Consider the following 13121-nt stretch of genomic DNA (forward strand, 5'->3'; position numbering starts at 1 on the left):
TTGCTATGGGCTGTGGTGTGATCAGTTGCTATGGGCTGTGCTGTGATCGGTTGCTATAGGCTGTGCTGTGATCAGTTGCTATGGGCTGTGGTGTGATCAGTTGCTATAGGCTGTGCTGTGATCAGTTGCTATGGGCTGTGGTGTGATTAGTTGCTATGGGCTGTGCTGTGATCAGTTGCTATGGGCTGTGGTGTGATCAGTTGCTATGGGCTGTGGTGTGATCAGTTGCTATGGGCTGTGCTGTGATCAGTTGCTATGGGCTGTGGTGTGATTGGTTGCAATGGGCTGTGCTGTGATCAGTTGCTATAGGCTGTGGTGTGATCAGTTGCTATGGGCTGTTCTGTGATCGGTTGCTATGGGCTGTTCTCTGATCGGTTGCTATGGGCTGTGCTGTGATCGGTTGCTATGGGCTGTGGTGTGATCGGTTGCTATGGGCTGAGGTGTGATCAGTTGCTATGGGCTGAGGTGTGATCAGTTGCTATGGGCTGTGGTGTGATCAGTTGCTATGGGCTGTGGTGTGATCAGTTGCTATGGGCTGTGGTGTGATCGGTTTCTATGGGCTGTGGTGTGATTGGTTGCTATGGGCTGTGGTGTGATTGGTTGCTATGGGCTGAGGTGTGATCGGTTGCTATGGGCTGAGGTGTGATCGGTTGCTATGGGCTGTGGTGTGATCGGTTTCTATGGGCTGTGGTGTGATTGGTTGCTATGGGCTGTGGTGTGATCGGTTGCTATGGGCTGTGGTGTGATCGGTTGCTATGGGCTGTGGTGTGATCGGTTGCTATGGGCTGTGGTGTGATCGGTTGCTATGGGCTGTGGTGTGATCAGTTGCTATGGGCTGTGGTGTGATCAGTTGCTTTGGGCTGTGCTGTGATTGGTTGCTATGGACAGAGGTATACGGTTATGTAACACACACCCCATTCTTATATACTCCTTCATACACTTCTCCGAAAAAGCCTTCTCCAAGGATCCGTCCCAACACAACGTCGTCCCGGCTCATGGTGTAGCGGTGAGCTGCAAATGGAAAAACAAGCGGCCAATGGAAACATTCCTGACTATGAAAGAGCTACATGTAGCAGAGCTGACTTTGTCCTCAATTACTCACAGGAAAATGGACGATCCAGGATTAGAAAACAGCTGCGTTCATTTAGAAACAGCGCCACTCTTGTGCTCAGGTCATGTGTTGCATTGCAGCTCGGCAGCTGGAGTGAACTGGATCAACTGGCTCCAGTAAGATAAACAGATTTGTAAATTACTTCTATTAAAAAAATCTTAATCCTTTCAGTACTTATGAGCTGCTGAAGTTGAGTTGTTCTTTTCTGTCTAAGTGCTCTCTGATGACACCTGTCTCGGGAACTGTCCAGAGTAGAAGCAAATCCCCATAGCAAACCTCTTCTACTCTGTGCAGTTCCCGAGACAGACAGAGATGTCAGCAGAGAGCACTGTTGTCAGACAGAAAAGAACAACTCAACTTCAGCAGCTGATAATTATTCGAAGGATTAAGATTTTTTAATAGAAGTCATTTACAAATCTGTTTAACTTTCTGGATCCAGTTGATATAAAAAACCTTTTTTTTCCTGGAACACCCCTTTAACCCCTTCATGACCCAGCTAGTTTTGGCCTTCATGACCCAGTCCGTTTTTTCATCAATCTGACGTGTGTCTCTTTAAGTGGTAATAAGTTTGGACGGCTTTTACCTTTTCAAACTGATTCAGAGATTGTTTTTTCGAGACATATTGTACTTTATATTAGCGGTAAATTTTTGTTGATACATGAAGTGATTTTTGTGAAAAACTCAAAAATATTGTGAAAAATTGAAAAAATTTTCATTTCTCTGTTTGAAACTCTCTACTTGTAAGAGAAATAGTCATGACAAAAAAATGTAGTTATGAGTTCACATCCACCACATGTCTACTTTATGCTGGCGTCATTTGTTAAACATTCTTTTACTTTTTTTTACGACATTAGAAGGCTTCTATGATTATGAGCATGTTTTCTAATTTTCTACAAAAGTTCAAAATCTAATTTTTTGGGGGAACAATAACATTTTGAATATATAGGTATGTGTATATATATATATATTTATTAAATTAAAATTTTTAATTTTTTTTTTTTTTACTTCTGTACAACAGCTCCCCATAGTGTCTAGTGCCCAAAACATGCAGTATGCAGTACCAGGTTTTGGACACTAGGGAAGCTGTTGTACAACTTAAAAAAAAAATAAGAAAATGAAAGTGAAAGTAAAGCATGCCGTCGGGCACAGCGCCGCCAGCTCCGGACAGGTAAGGGACACCGGGGGGAAGGGGGACACTGGGGTCTCCTAGTAGAGCAGTGTGTGTGTCCCGATCCCCGTGATCGGGACACACACACCGCGCTGCTTAGAATTTTTATGTGCGTAACGCTGCCATCAGCTATTCAGATTTGACTAGCTGATAGGAGCGATCGCTGTGAGGGGGGGGGGGCTGGGGGACGAAACCCCCCCTAGGTCCGGAGGCAAGATGGCTGGCTATCAGTGATTATCGGGCGCAGCAGTGCACTTTTAGTGGCGGCCAATATAATACATAACGTACATGTACGTCATAGGTCGGGATGCCACTATGCCATGAATGTCCCTTTAATTTGGTGACTTCTCACGATGCAGGAATCAGAAAGAATTAAAGGGGTATTCCAGGAATCAACTGGCTCCAAAAAGTTAAACGGATTTGTAAATTACTTCTATTAAAAAATCTTAATATTTTCAGTACTTATGAGCTTCTGAAGTTAAGGTTGTTCTTTTCTGTCTAGGTGCTCTCTGATGACACCTGTCTCGGGAAACGCCCAGAAGAGGTTTGCTATGGGGATTTGCTTCTAAACTGGGCGTTTCCCGAGACAGGTGTCATCAGAGAGCACTTAGACAGAAAAGAACAACCTTAACTTCAGAAGCTCATAAGTACTGAAAGGATTAAGATTTTTTAATAGAAGTAATTTACAAATCTGTTTACCTTTCTGGAGCCGGTTGATATATATAAAAAAAGTTTTTCCTGGATAACCCCTTTAATGACAAATTCAGCTCTGCTATTCTACACATATCCATGTTACATAATGTATGGGACGCACCTGTGGACCTCTGCTCCGACTCCTCCGGTATTTCCGCATATATGTCAGACTCTAGATTGGGGGGAGAGAGGTAAGTGAACGATTATATTATTATTATTATTACTACTGAACTAATGGAAACTACAACTCACCAAAGCTGCTGCCTTCCTCCAGCCTTGACCTCCTCTCCTCCGGGACGTCCCTGAAAAGGTGATAAGAAATGTAAAATATTCAGGTCATTCTTAGGTCCAAGATTTAGGGCTGAATTATATCTCATTGCGTTGTTCTAAACGTTGTGGGATCCAGATCTGATACAGAGCACCAAATCTGCTGCATAATGTTATATACAGTTACAAACAGTTAAATGATAACACTCGGGGGAGTTTACTGCATACTGAGCTATTATCCAGTTCATTGGTTTAACTGTATGCGGTGAGCTCCCCCTGGTGGTGCCGACAGCAAGCAAGAATGTCATAATTTAAATGGACACTGTCATTAAAACTCATTTTTGCTATTTGCTATTGCACTCCTCATGGTAAATAAATTATCTTTGTTAGAAAAATTGCTAGACTGGATATAATTGTATATACTTCTCAGCTGAGAGCAGGACGAGCTATGTACAATGTATCAGTCTGGGGTCCAGGATGTTTAGCTCACAGAGCATTGTCTAGACTGGATACAATTGTATCACTTCTCAGCTGAGAGCAGGACGAGCTATGTACAATGTATCAACTGGAGTCCAGGATGTTTAGCTCACAGAGCATTGTCTAGACTGGATACAATTGTATCACTTCTCAGCTGAGAGCAGGACGAGCTATGTACAATGTATCAACTGGAGTCCAGGATGTTTAGCTCACAGAGCATTGTCTAGACTGGATACAATTGTATCACTTCTCAGCTGAGAGCAGGACGAGCTATGTACAATGTATCAGTCTGGAGTCCAGGATGTTTAGCTCACAGAGCATTGTCTAGACTGGATACAATTGCATCACTTCTCAGCTGAGAGCAGGACTAGCTATGTACAATGTATCAGTCTGGAGTCCAGGATGTTTAGCTCATAGAGCATTGTCTAGACTGGATACAATTGCATCACTTCTCAGCTGAGAGCAGGACGAGCTATGTACAATGTATCAGTCTGGAGTCCAGGATGTTTAGCTCACAGAGCATTGTCTAGACTGGATACAATTGTATCACTTCTCAGCTGAGTGCAGGACGAGCTATGTACAATGTATCAGTCTGGAGTCCAGGATGTTTAGCTCACAGAGCATTGTCTAGACTGGATACAATTGCATCACTTCTCAGCTGAGAGCAGGACGAGCTATGTACAATGTATCAGTCTGGAGTCCAGGATGTTTAGCTCACAGAGCATTGTCTAGACTGGATACAATTGTATCACTTCTCAGCTGAGAGCAGGACGAGCTATGTACAATGTATCAACTGGAGTCCAGGATGTTTAGCTCACAGAGCATTGTCTAGACTGGATACAATTGTATCACTTCTCAGCTGAGAGCAGGACGAGCTATGTACAATGTATCAACTGGAGTCCAGGATGTTTAGCTCACAGAGCATTGTCTAGACTGGATACAATTGTATCACTTCTCAGCTGAGAGCAGGACGAGCTATGTACAATGTATCAGTCTGGAGTCCAGGATGTTTAGCTCACAGAGCATTGTCTAGACTGGATACAATTGCATCACTTCTCAGCTGAGAGCAGGACTAGCTATGTACAATGTATCAGTCTGGAGTCCAGGATGTTTAGCTCATAGAGCATTGTCTAGACTGGATACAATTGCATCACTTCTCAGCTGAGAGCAGGACGAGCTATGTACAATGTATCAGTCTGGAGTCCAGGATGTTTAGCTCACAGAGCATTGTCTAGACTGGATACAATTGTATCACTGCTCAGCTGAGAGCAGGACTAGTTATGTACAATGTATTAGTCAGGGGGTCAAGGCAATTTAGCTCACAGAGCATTGTCTAGACTGGATACAATTGTATCACTTCTCAGCTGAGAGCAGGACTAGTTATGTACAATGTATTAGTCAGGGGGTCAAGGCAATTTAGCTCACAGAGCATTGTCTAGACTGGATACAATTGTAACACCCTCAGCTTTGAGAAGCATAGGGTTTGTATGGGGTTTCGGCCTCTGGATGTAAACACAAATGTTTCCATTTAATGACAGCAAGCAGAGATTTTGCACATAGTAAAGGATCATTACACTAAGAAATTAGAAACTTACAGAACAATCTTAGAATACACAAAATCTGAAAACTGCTTTAAAGGATAACTCCGGGATGTACAACTTATCCCCTATCTTAAGACAGGTTTTGATAAATCTCCCCCAATGTCTCATACTGAGGAGACCTGCACGTAACTATAGAAAATGTTTTGTTGTATTATGCTGCCACCTACAGGTCATGACTGGGGGAGCGTAAAGCTCCGCTTCCTTCCACCCCCTTCCACCATAAACCTTCCCGTAACAAACACACAGACTCTCTTGTTGGGTGAAAAGGCCACAGTGGCCATTTTATTAAATAACACCAAACATAACTTGAAAATAACCATCATCATAAATAACAGTGCAAAAATTAGTGCAAAAACATATTTTATCTCATTCCAAAAGGAGGGGGAATTAGAGGCAACTTGACCTTCTGATCTCCTACTTTGCCCTGGGTTGTCCATAAACTTAACCCCAGGACACCACCTTCAGAGACCTTCTCCTCCCTTTGGGACCATGCCGCAGGGGTTTTCCAAGCCCAGCTGGGTACCGCCCCAGCTACACAATAACATCACCACGCCTCCTTCTCCTTCCATACCTCCTCTTCCCCCTCCTCCAGCCACGATAGGCACGTGTGACTCCTTACACGTGCCCGCCCGCCCACAACCACACAGCTTTCTCAACCACCTCTATGATACCCAAGGTCCACAGGTCCATGCCAATATCATTCAGATGCACTCCATCCTCATCCATAAATTCCGGCAAAGGCACCTCCAAATCCACATGTCTCACCACAAAGCCCCCATTCCGCGCCACAAACCGCCCCACCACCTTATTCACTTGAGCCCTAGCCTTATTCAAACGCTTCACAGACCTAGCATTACGCCACACTAACCGCGCCACAATGTCCGACCAATCAAGGAGCAAGCCGGGGAACAACGACCACAAACGCAATAAATCCAATTTGATATCCCTCATAATGGACAGAGAGGTCCGCAACCCCAGGTCGTTACCCCCCCCCCCCCCCCCCCGCATGAACTACCAACACGTTCGGAGCCCGGTCTCCAACTCCACAAAGGACTGTATAAATGGAAGGAGTCCCGACCACAATAAGCCCCCCTTTCCCATCCACCTAACCTGCGCCTCTGCTCTAGGTAACCCCAGCTGTCTACCGTCCGGGCAAACAGCAGCCCGACAGCTGCCTCTCCTCACATACGAGTGTCCAGCGATCCAAATCAAACAAGAAGCGCCACCTAAAAGAAACAAAGAAAGAAAACAAAATAACAAACAAAAAAAAAAAAACACCACCACACCATCGTAACAAATGAGGTCTCACGTAAAGTTTAAACCTATCCGATTCCCACCTACCAATCTTCTTCACTACCTCCGGCCCTAAGCCCCATTGTGAAGCCTCCGTAGCTGCCCCTATCCTAAAAGAATGTGAACTTAAGACCCCCGGCTCCTCACCCACCAAGACCAAACACTTCCGAAACACCTGACTAAATTGAAACCTGGAAAGACACTCCCCATTCCTATGTACCAAAAGCGAAGCACCACCTGGCGGCCGCACCGCCGCAAAATCCGGAAACGACACTTAACCGGACACATGTTGGACCCATTCAGGGCCGCCATGCGCACCAGCACACCCCTGCCCGCCTGATCAGTCTTGGACCGCCTGAGCCGACACTCCAATATCGACTCCACCACTCTCACATCCGTCCACATCAAGCCACCTGCCACCCTCTCACTAGGAGACACCAATTCCCCCACTCTAAAAGCACCAAAGAAGGTCAATGAAAAAGTGACCCTGAACAAAACAACCTCGAAATCCGAAACACACACCCGATGTAACACATCACCCACTCTCAACAACAACGGATACGACACCGGGCGCCGGGAATCCCGCTTCCGGGCCCCCCGCCGAAAACCTGTAGCTGCCTGCCTCACCCCGCAATTTGAACCAAAAAGCAATCGCCGAAATCTGACGGGACAAACCAGACGGAGACACCCCGTCACTGAACAAACGGCCCACAAAAAACAACAGAAACACCTCCCAATCACCCTCCACACCAACGTGTCCAACCTCACGCACCACCGACTCCCATTCTCGCCAAACAGCACAATAACCCCCCCAAGTCGCCTCACTGACAGAACGCTGCACTAAACCCATGGCCACTCTGAAACCAGCGTCCACATCCACACTGGGCAAGGAAACCCCTGGGCGTCTGCTTCTGGCGCCAACTCCCGAAACCGCTCCCACTGAAAGCGAGAAAGAGCGTCAGCGATAGTATTCTGCACCCCAGGCACATGCAACGCCACAAACTGAATATTCAGCTCCAAACACCGCTAACACTAAATGGCGCAACAATCTTACCAGCGGGGGAGAGTGCGCTGTCTGAGAGTTAACCGCCTGTACCACCCCCATGTTATCGCACCGGAAGCAGACCTTCCGATTGCGCAGCCGCTCGCCCCAGATTTCCACCGCTAACACCACCGGAAATAACTCCAGAGCGCCAAGTTGCTCACCCACCCCTCCGTTTTCCACGACCCCGGCCACTCGCCCGCGCACCAGCTGCCTTGAAAAAACGCCCCAAAACGGCAACTGCCCGATGCGTCAGTAAAAAGTTCCAACTCCGTGTTGTACACCATCCGCTCCATAAGCATCGTCCTTCCATTATACTGCTCCAAAAACCGTCCCCACACCTTCAAGTCCTCCCGCACATCCGCAGACAAGCGCACATAATGATGCGGCCTCCGAACGCTTCCCGAGGCCGCCGCCAGCCGCCTACAAAACACCCTGCCCATCGGCATAATGCGGCAGGCAAAATTCAACTTCCCCAACAAGGACTGCAACTCCCTCAACTGCAATTTCCTAACCTTAACCGCCAAAGCCACCGCCTCTTTGAGGTCCGCCAACTTATCTTCCGGCAAACGACACTCCAGCGCCTCACTATCAATGATGATACCCAAAAACTTCAACACCGTCGCAGGCCCCTCCGTCTTGTCTGCCGCTAGCGGCACCCCAAAATGCCCAGCCAACTGCTCCATGGTCTGCAACAAAACCGCACATAACGCCGGACCCCGCGGAACAATGAACAAAAAATCGTCGAGATAATGCAGAACGGAGTCCACCTGCGACTCCGTCCGCACAACCCACTCCAGAAAAGTGCCGAAATACTCAAAGTAGACGCACGAGATGGAACATCCCATGGGCAGACACCTATCCACAAAAAACTGACCCTCCCAACATCAACCCAACAAATAAAAACTCTGAGGGTGCACCGGAAGCAACCGAAACGCCGCCTCCACATCCGTTTTTGCTAACAACGCCCCGGTCCCGTCCCTGCGCACCCACTCAACTGCCCTATCAAAAGACGTGTAAGACACCGCACACAGTTTCGGATCAATCCCATCATTCACAGACTCCCCAGCCGGGTGAGACAGATGGTGAATGAGCCGAAACTTACCCGGTTCCTTCTTGGGCACCAACCCCAAGGGCGACACCTGCACGTTATCCAAAGGCATGCCCGGAAACGGGCCGGCCATGCGCCCCGACTTCACCTCCTTCATCAACTTCTCCCAGACAACCCCCGGCTGCTTCAATGCCGAAGAAAGATTCCTCACCTATCCTACCGAGCGCTTCAACTCACACAGAATCCGAAACCCAAACTCAAAACCCTCCGCTAACAGAACCGCCACCCGCCTATTTGGATAACGGTCGAGAAACGTCCGCATCCTTCCCACCATCACCGGCGTCTTCCCTCTTATGTTCAACGTTACCTCCTTTCCCTTTTCCCTTCCTGAAACATCTTGCCAAAGCATGCGCCCCCGCACCCTGAACATTCGTGCTTGAAGCGGCAGTAGCTCCCAAACTTGCACTGTCCCTCATTGAACTGCCAGCAAAAGCCCTTTGCACCCCCTGCCGGCCGCCCAGACCCTGCACCCGAGCCACCGGCCCCCTCCCAAAAGGGCTGCTGACTCCCTCCTGCCCTCGGCGCCGCCATCAACCGCATCCACAGGCTAATATCCTTGTGGTCCCATTGCAGCGAAGGCCTCACCGCTTTCCTCTGCCGGAACTGTTCATCATAACGGAGCCAAGCAGTGCCGCCATAGACCCGATAGGCTTCCGCTACAGAATCCAGATAGCAAAACAAACCCGAGCAATTCTCGGGCGCCCTCTCCCCTATAACACTTGCCAAAATCGTGAACGCTTGCAACCAATTAGCGAACGTCCGCAGTATCAGCCGATACCGCCGGCGTTCCTCCTCCTCTTTCTTCAAATCCTCCGGCTTCACCCTATCCAGATTAAATTTCTCCAGGGGGAGGAGCAAGAAAATCTCGACATACTCCCCCCTCCAAATTTTTTCCCTTACCTCCTCCTTCAAATGCGCCCCCAACGGCCCCTCAAAACACACATAGACAGCCATCCTAACGTCCTCACCCCCACGATCCGCTGCCACCACCGGTGCCACCGCTGAACTAGAGCCCCAGTGGGCCCATCCGCAGCCCCCGCTACTGTACCTGAGCCCCCCACCGCGGCTGACTGTGGCGCAGCCACCTTATCCCCACTCTTGCCAAGCGCAGCCCCACCAGCAGCTCCCCACACTGCCGCAGGCGACCCCGACTGACCCGCCGCTCCCGCAATAAACCCTGCACATCCCGCAACAAAGTATGTATACCCTCCCACAACCCCTGCTCCCCCCCACCTATGCCAGAGATGGTGGTGCACTCACCCAACCTCACTGCAGCCGACGGGCCAGGGGATGTATCTCCAGCAGCTCCAGCTCCATCCTCACCATCATTACTCCGGGGCCCAGGGCCCCCAGTCGCAGCCACCACAGCCTCCACTCGACGCACAGCAGACCGTGGCCCGGAACCATGACTGCGGATTTCCGACTCGCCAGCCGACCTCCCCTGTAGTACAGGCTCCTCCTCAGAAGCGTCCTCCTCAGAAGCACTGGGGGCTGGGCCGACTGCCCCCCGAACTGCAGCAGTCCCCTCGGTGGACCGCCGCCGGCCACCTGCACCGCCCTGGGCCACAGTGACATCCCTCTCCTCTTCAGAAGAATGCTCACTCAAGGCCCCACTCCGGAGCCCGGTTGTGGCCTCCAGTCCCCCCTCCGCGCTGCAGCCACGGCCAGAACTCCGCTCCCGATCTTCAGTGCTCCGGGCCCCCACCTGACCCGCCTGGTCACCCGCCGGGCCGCGGGTGACACGCTGCTCCTCCTGGCCGTACGCCGAGCCCATCTCACTTTGATGACGTCCTGCGCCGCCGGAAATACTAGGCTGCGGCGCAGGCGCCTCAGGAACCTCCGGGCCAGGCCGCTCTCCCGGATTCCTCCCGAGCTGAGGACTGACCAGCGGCAGCCAGAGGGTCCCTCACGGGGCTCCCATGCCTCCTCCTCATCCCTGGGATCACCTCGGGGCTCAGCCGCTCCGGACGCCGGCACCTCCTACCGCTGGATCGCCTCTCCACCGCCGCAGCCGGGGCCGCTCCAGCCGACACCGACCCCAGGAGCTCATCCAGCCACCGGAAACCTCTCCGCTGGGCCTCCTCCCGGACACTCTCCACCAGGCCACCCAGGTCAGTCATGGCAACACAAGGGGACTGTGTGCTCCGTGTATCAAACTTCTCCTCTACTCCGGGACTGACTTATTTCCGCCACACTTGCCCCTTTTAACACCTCCTCCTTGGGCCGCCCCTTCACCTTCCTCTGACCCCTCCACCTCTGAGCTCCCCTTGTCTCACCATTAACCCCCTTCTTGCTTCCCTTACTCCCCCTGTCATGCCGTCCATCCGCTCCCATACTGTCCACTCCTGTCCTCTCTATTTTATCACTACAGTAGTGGGAAGAAAAGACCAATTAGCACATATATTGGCCCTGATTTACTATTGTAAACCCAACATTTTTTTTGTCGGCTTGTGCGCCAAATTTCCGCCAGAAATTCTGTCTGCGCCAGAATGTGCACCAGAATTCCGTCTACGGCAGAAATGGGAAAACCCAACCAACTCTCCATTTTACTGAGAAACCAGAAAAAGGGGCATGTCTGTTGGAGAAAGGGGGCATGGCCACACAAAAGGGGCGTGTTCCCGACATTTTTCACAAAAACCCAACATATTTACTAGGGTTTCCACAGAAAATGTGGTGGTTTTGAGCTGAAGAAAACCTGACAGATCAGAGCATGTGTAAAAAAAAAATGCAAAATGTAGGGAAAAGTGGAAAATGTAAGGAAACCTTAGTAAATACCGTGTAAAATAAATTGTAGGGAATTAAAACCCACAAAGAAACCTACAGAGCACTCTTAGTAAATCAGCAAAAATAGCTAAAAGGTAATAGCTATGGGTAAAAACCGCTATAAATGTAACCTGTAGATATGAGCAAGTAATAGCACAAATAGAATTAAAGGGGTACTCCACTGCTCAGTGTTTGGAACAAACTGTTCCGAATGCTGGAGACGGGAGCTTGTGATGTCATAGCCCCGCCCCCTCCTGATGTCATGCCCGCCCCTTCGATACAAGTCTATGGGAGGGGGCGTGACAGCCGTCACACCCCCTCCCATAGACTTGTATCGAGGGGGCGGGGCGTGACACCAGGAGGGGCAGGGCTGTGACGTCACAAGCTCCCGGCGCCGGCTCCAGCATTCGGAACTGTTTGTTCCAAACGCCGAGCAGCGGAGTACCCCTTTAACAATGCCTTTCTTCACTGGAATCTGGTCTGGGTAAAAACCACGTATCATGCTACACATTGATATTTCTTTTTCTTTTTCTTCTTCTTCTTGCTGCACTCTGTACCCGTACTTCAATGTTATGTAAAATGGTATGTTTTTTTGTTGTTTTTTTTTAATGTTTTCTATGTAGTCTCTAGAATCTCTATGTAGAATGTCATATATGTTTATGCTTTCCAACATGAAATGTAAATGTTGGAAAGTATATGTATTAAATAATAAGAAAGAGAAAAGTCCAGTGAAAGCCAGGCGCTTCCAATGGAATAAAGTAGCACATCTTGGACTATTTATTATTATAATACAATAAAAATAAGACAGGTTTTGAGGGCAGCCTCCCTCTTCATCAGGTTTAATTTGAGCGCTGCAATCTGATGGAGAGGGAGGCTGGAAATAGGTCATTGTTTTATTGAGGAGGTTTTACTTACTGGGTTGGTATTCTGGGCAGACTGATCCGCTTGTCATTTTCTGTGATATAAAATAATACAAGAGCGTCAATATTCATGTAATACAAGTAATGCAGTAGACTAAAGTAGAGGCCAGCATTATATATGATGCACAGTAGTTGGGGGTCCCAGTAAAGACCTTGCGTTAGGGTCCTGGATCTGGGCCATGTGGGCCGGATTAATGTAGGGGCAGATGGGGCTGCAGCTCCAGGCCCCTATGGTAAAATAGGCCTAGCGGCCTTGCACTTGGCCCACCAATGTGTAAAAACGGCCCTCATAGGGACTTACCTAGCTAAGTGGCTGGATACCTACCTAGTTAGCAAGCAAACTAGTTACCTGGATAACCACTTACCTAGCAAACAACCTAGCTTGCTACCTACCTAGCTAGCAACCTACCCAACTGCCTACCTATGTCACACTCTGTGTATCGTGCTGTTTCGCACATAATGTAAGTAAATGGAGTCCGACAGTGACCCACAAATGGCCGCAATCAAGCTGTCAGGTCGTGGCTACTTTAAGCCCGCCAAAATCTTCAGCACCAGGCCCTTGATGCTCTTAATCCGGCCCTGTGTACATGGGCCCATATACTGCCATGTACCCACAGAGAGCACTGTGGTCAGACTGGAAAGAACTACACAACTTCCTCTGGAGCATACAGCAGC

General features: G+C 49.2%; 1 protein-coding gene across 4 annotated transcripts in view; it reads right to left on the minus strand.

Moving 5' to 3' along the window:
* Window positions 1–13121, minus strand: part of PTK2B (protein tyrosine kinase 2 beta) — a 207370-nt gene that overhangs the window by 57728 nt on the left and 136521 nt on the right. For all 4 annotated transcript variants that reach the window (XM_056563778.1, XM_056563776.1, XM_056563777.1 and 1 more), the window contains exons 12-15: window positions 12442–12481; window positions 3225–3274; window positions 3094–3144; window positions 914–1011 (exon numbers count right to left, since the gene is read on the minus strand). In XM_056563778.1, the coding sequence (XP_056419753.1) occupies window positions 914–1011; window positions 3094–3144; window positions 3225–3274; window positions 12442–12481 (239 nt within the window). The remainder of the gene's footprint in view (window positions 1–913; window positions 1012–3093; window positions 3145–3224; window positions 3275–12441; window positions 12482–13121) is intronic.

The sequence above is a fragment of the Hyla sarda genome, chromosome 3 (assembly GCF_029499605.1).
Source record: "Hyla sarda isolate aHylSar1 chromosome 3, aHylSar1.hap1, whole genome shotgun sequence".
Classification (NCBI taxonomy): domain Eukaryota; kingdom Metazoa; phylum Chordata; class Amphibia; order Anura; family Hylidae; genus Hyla; species Hyla sarda.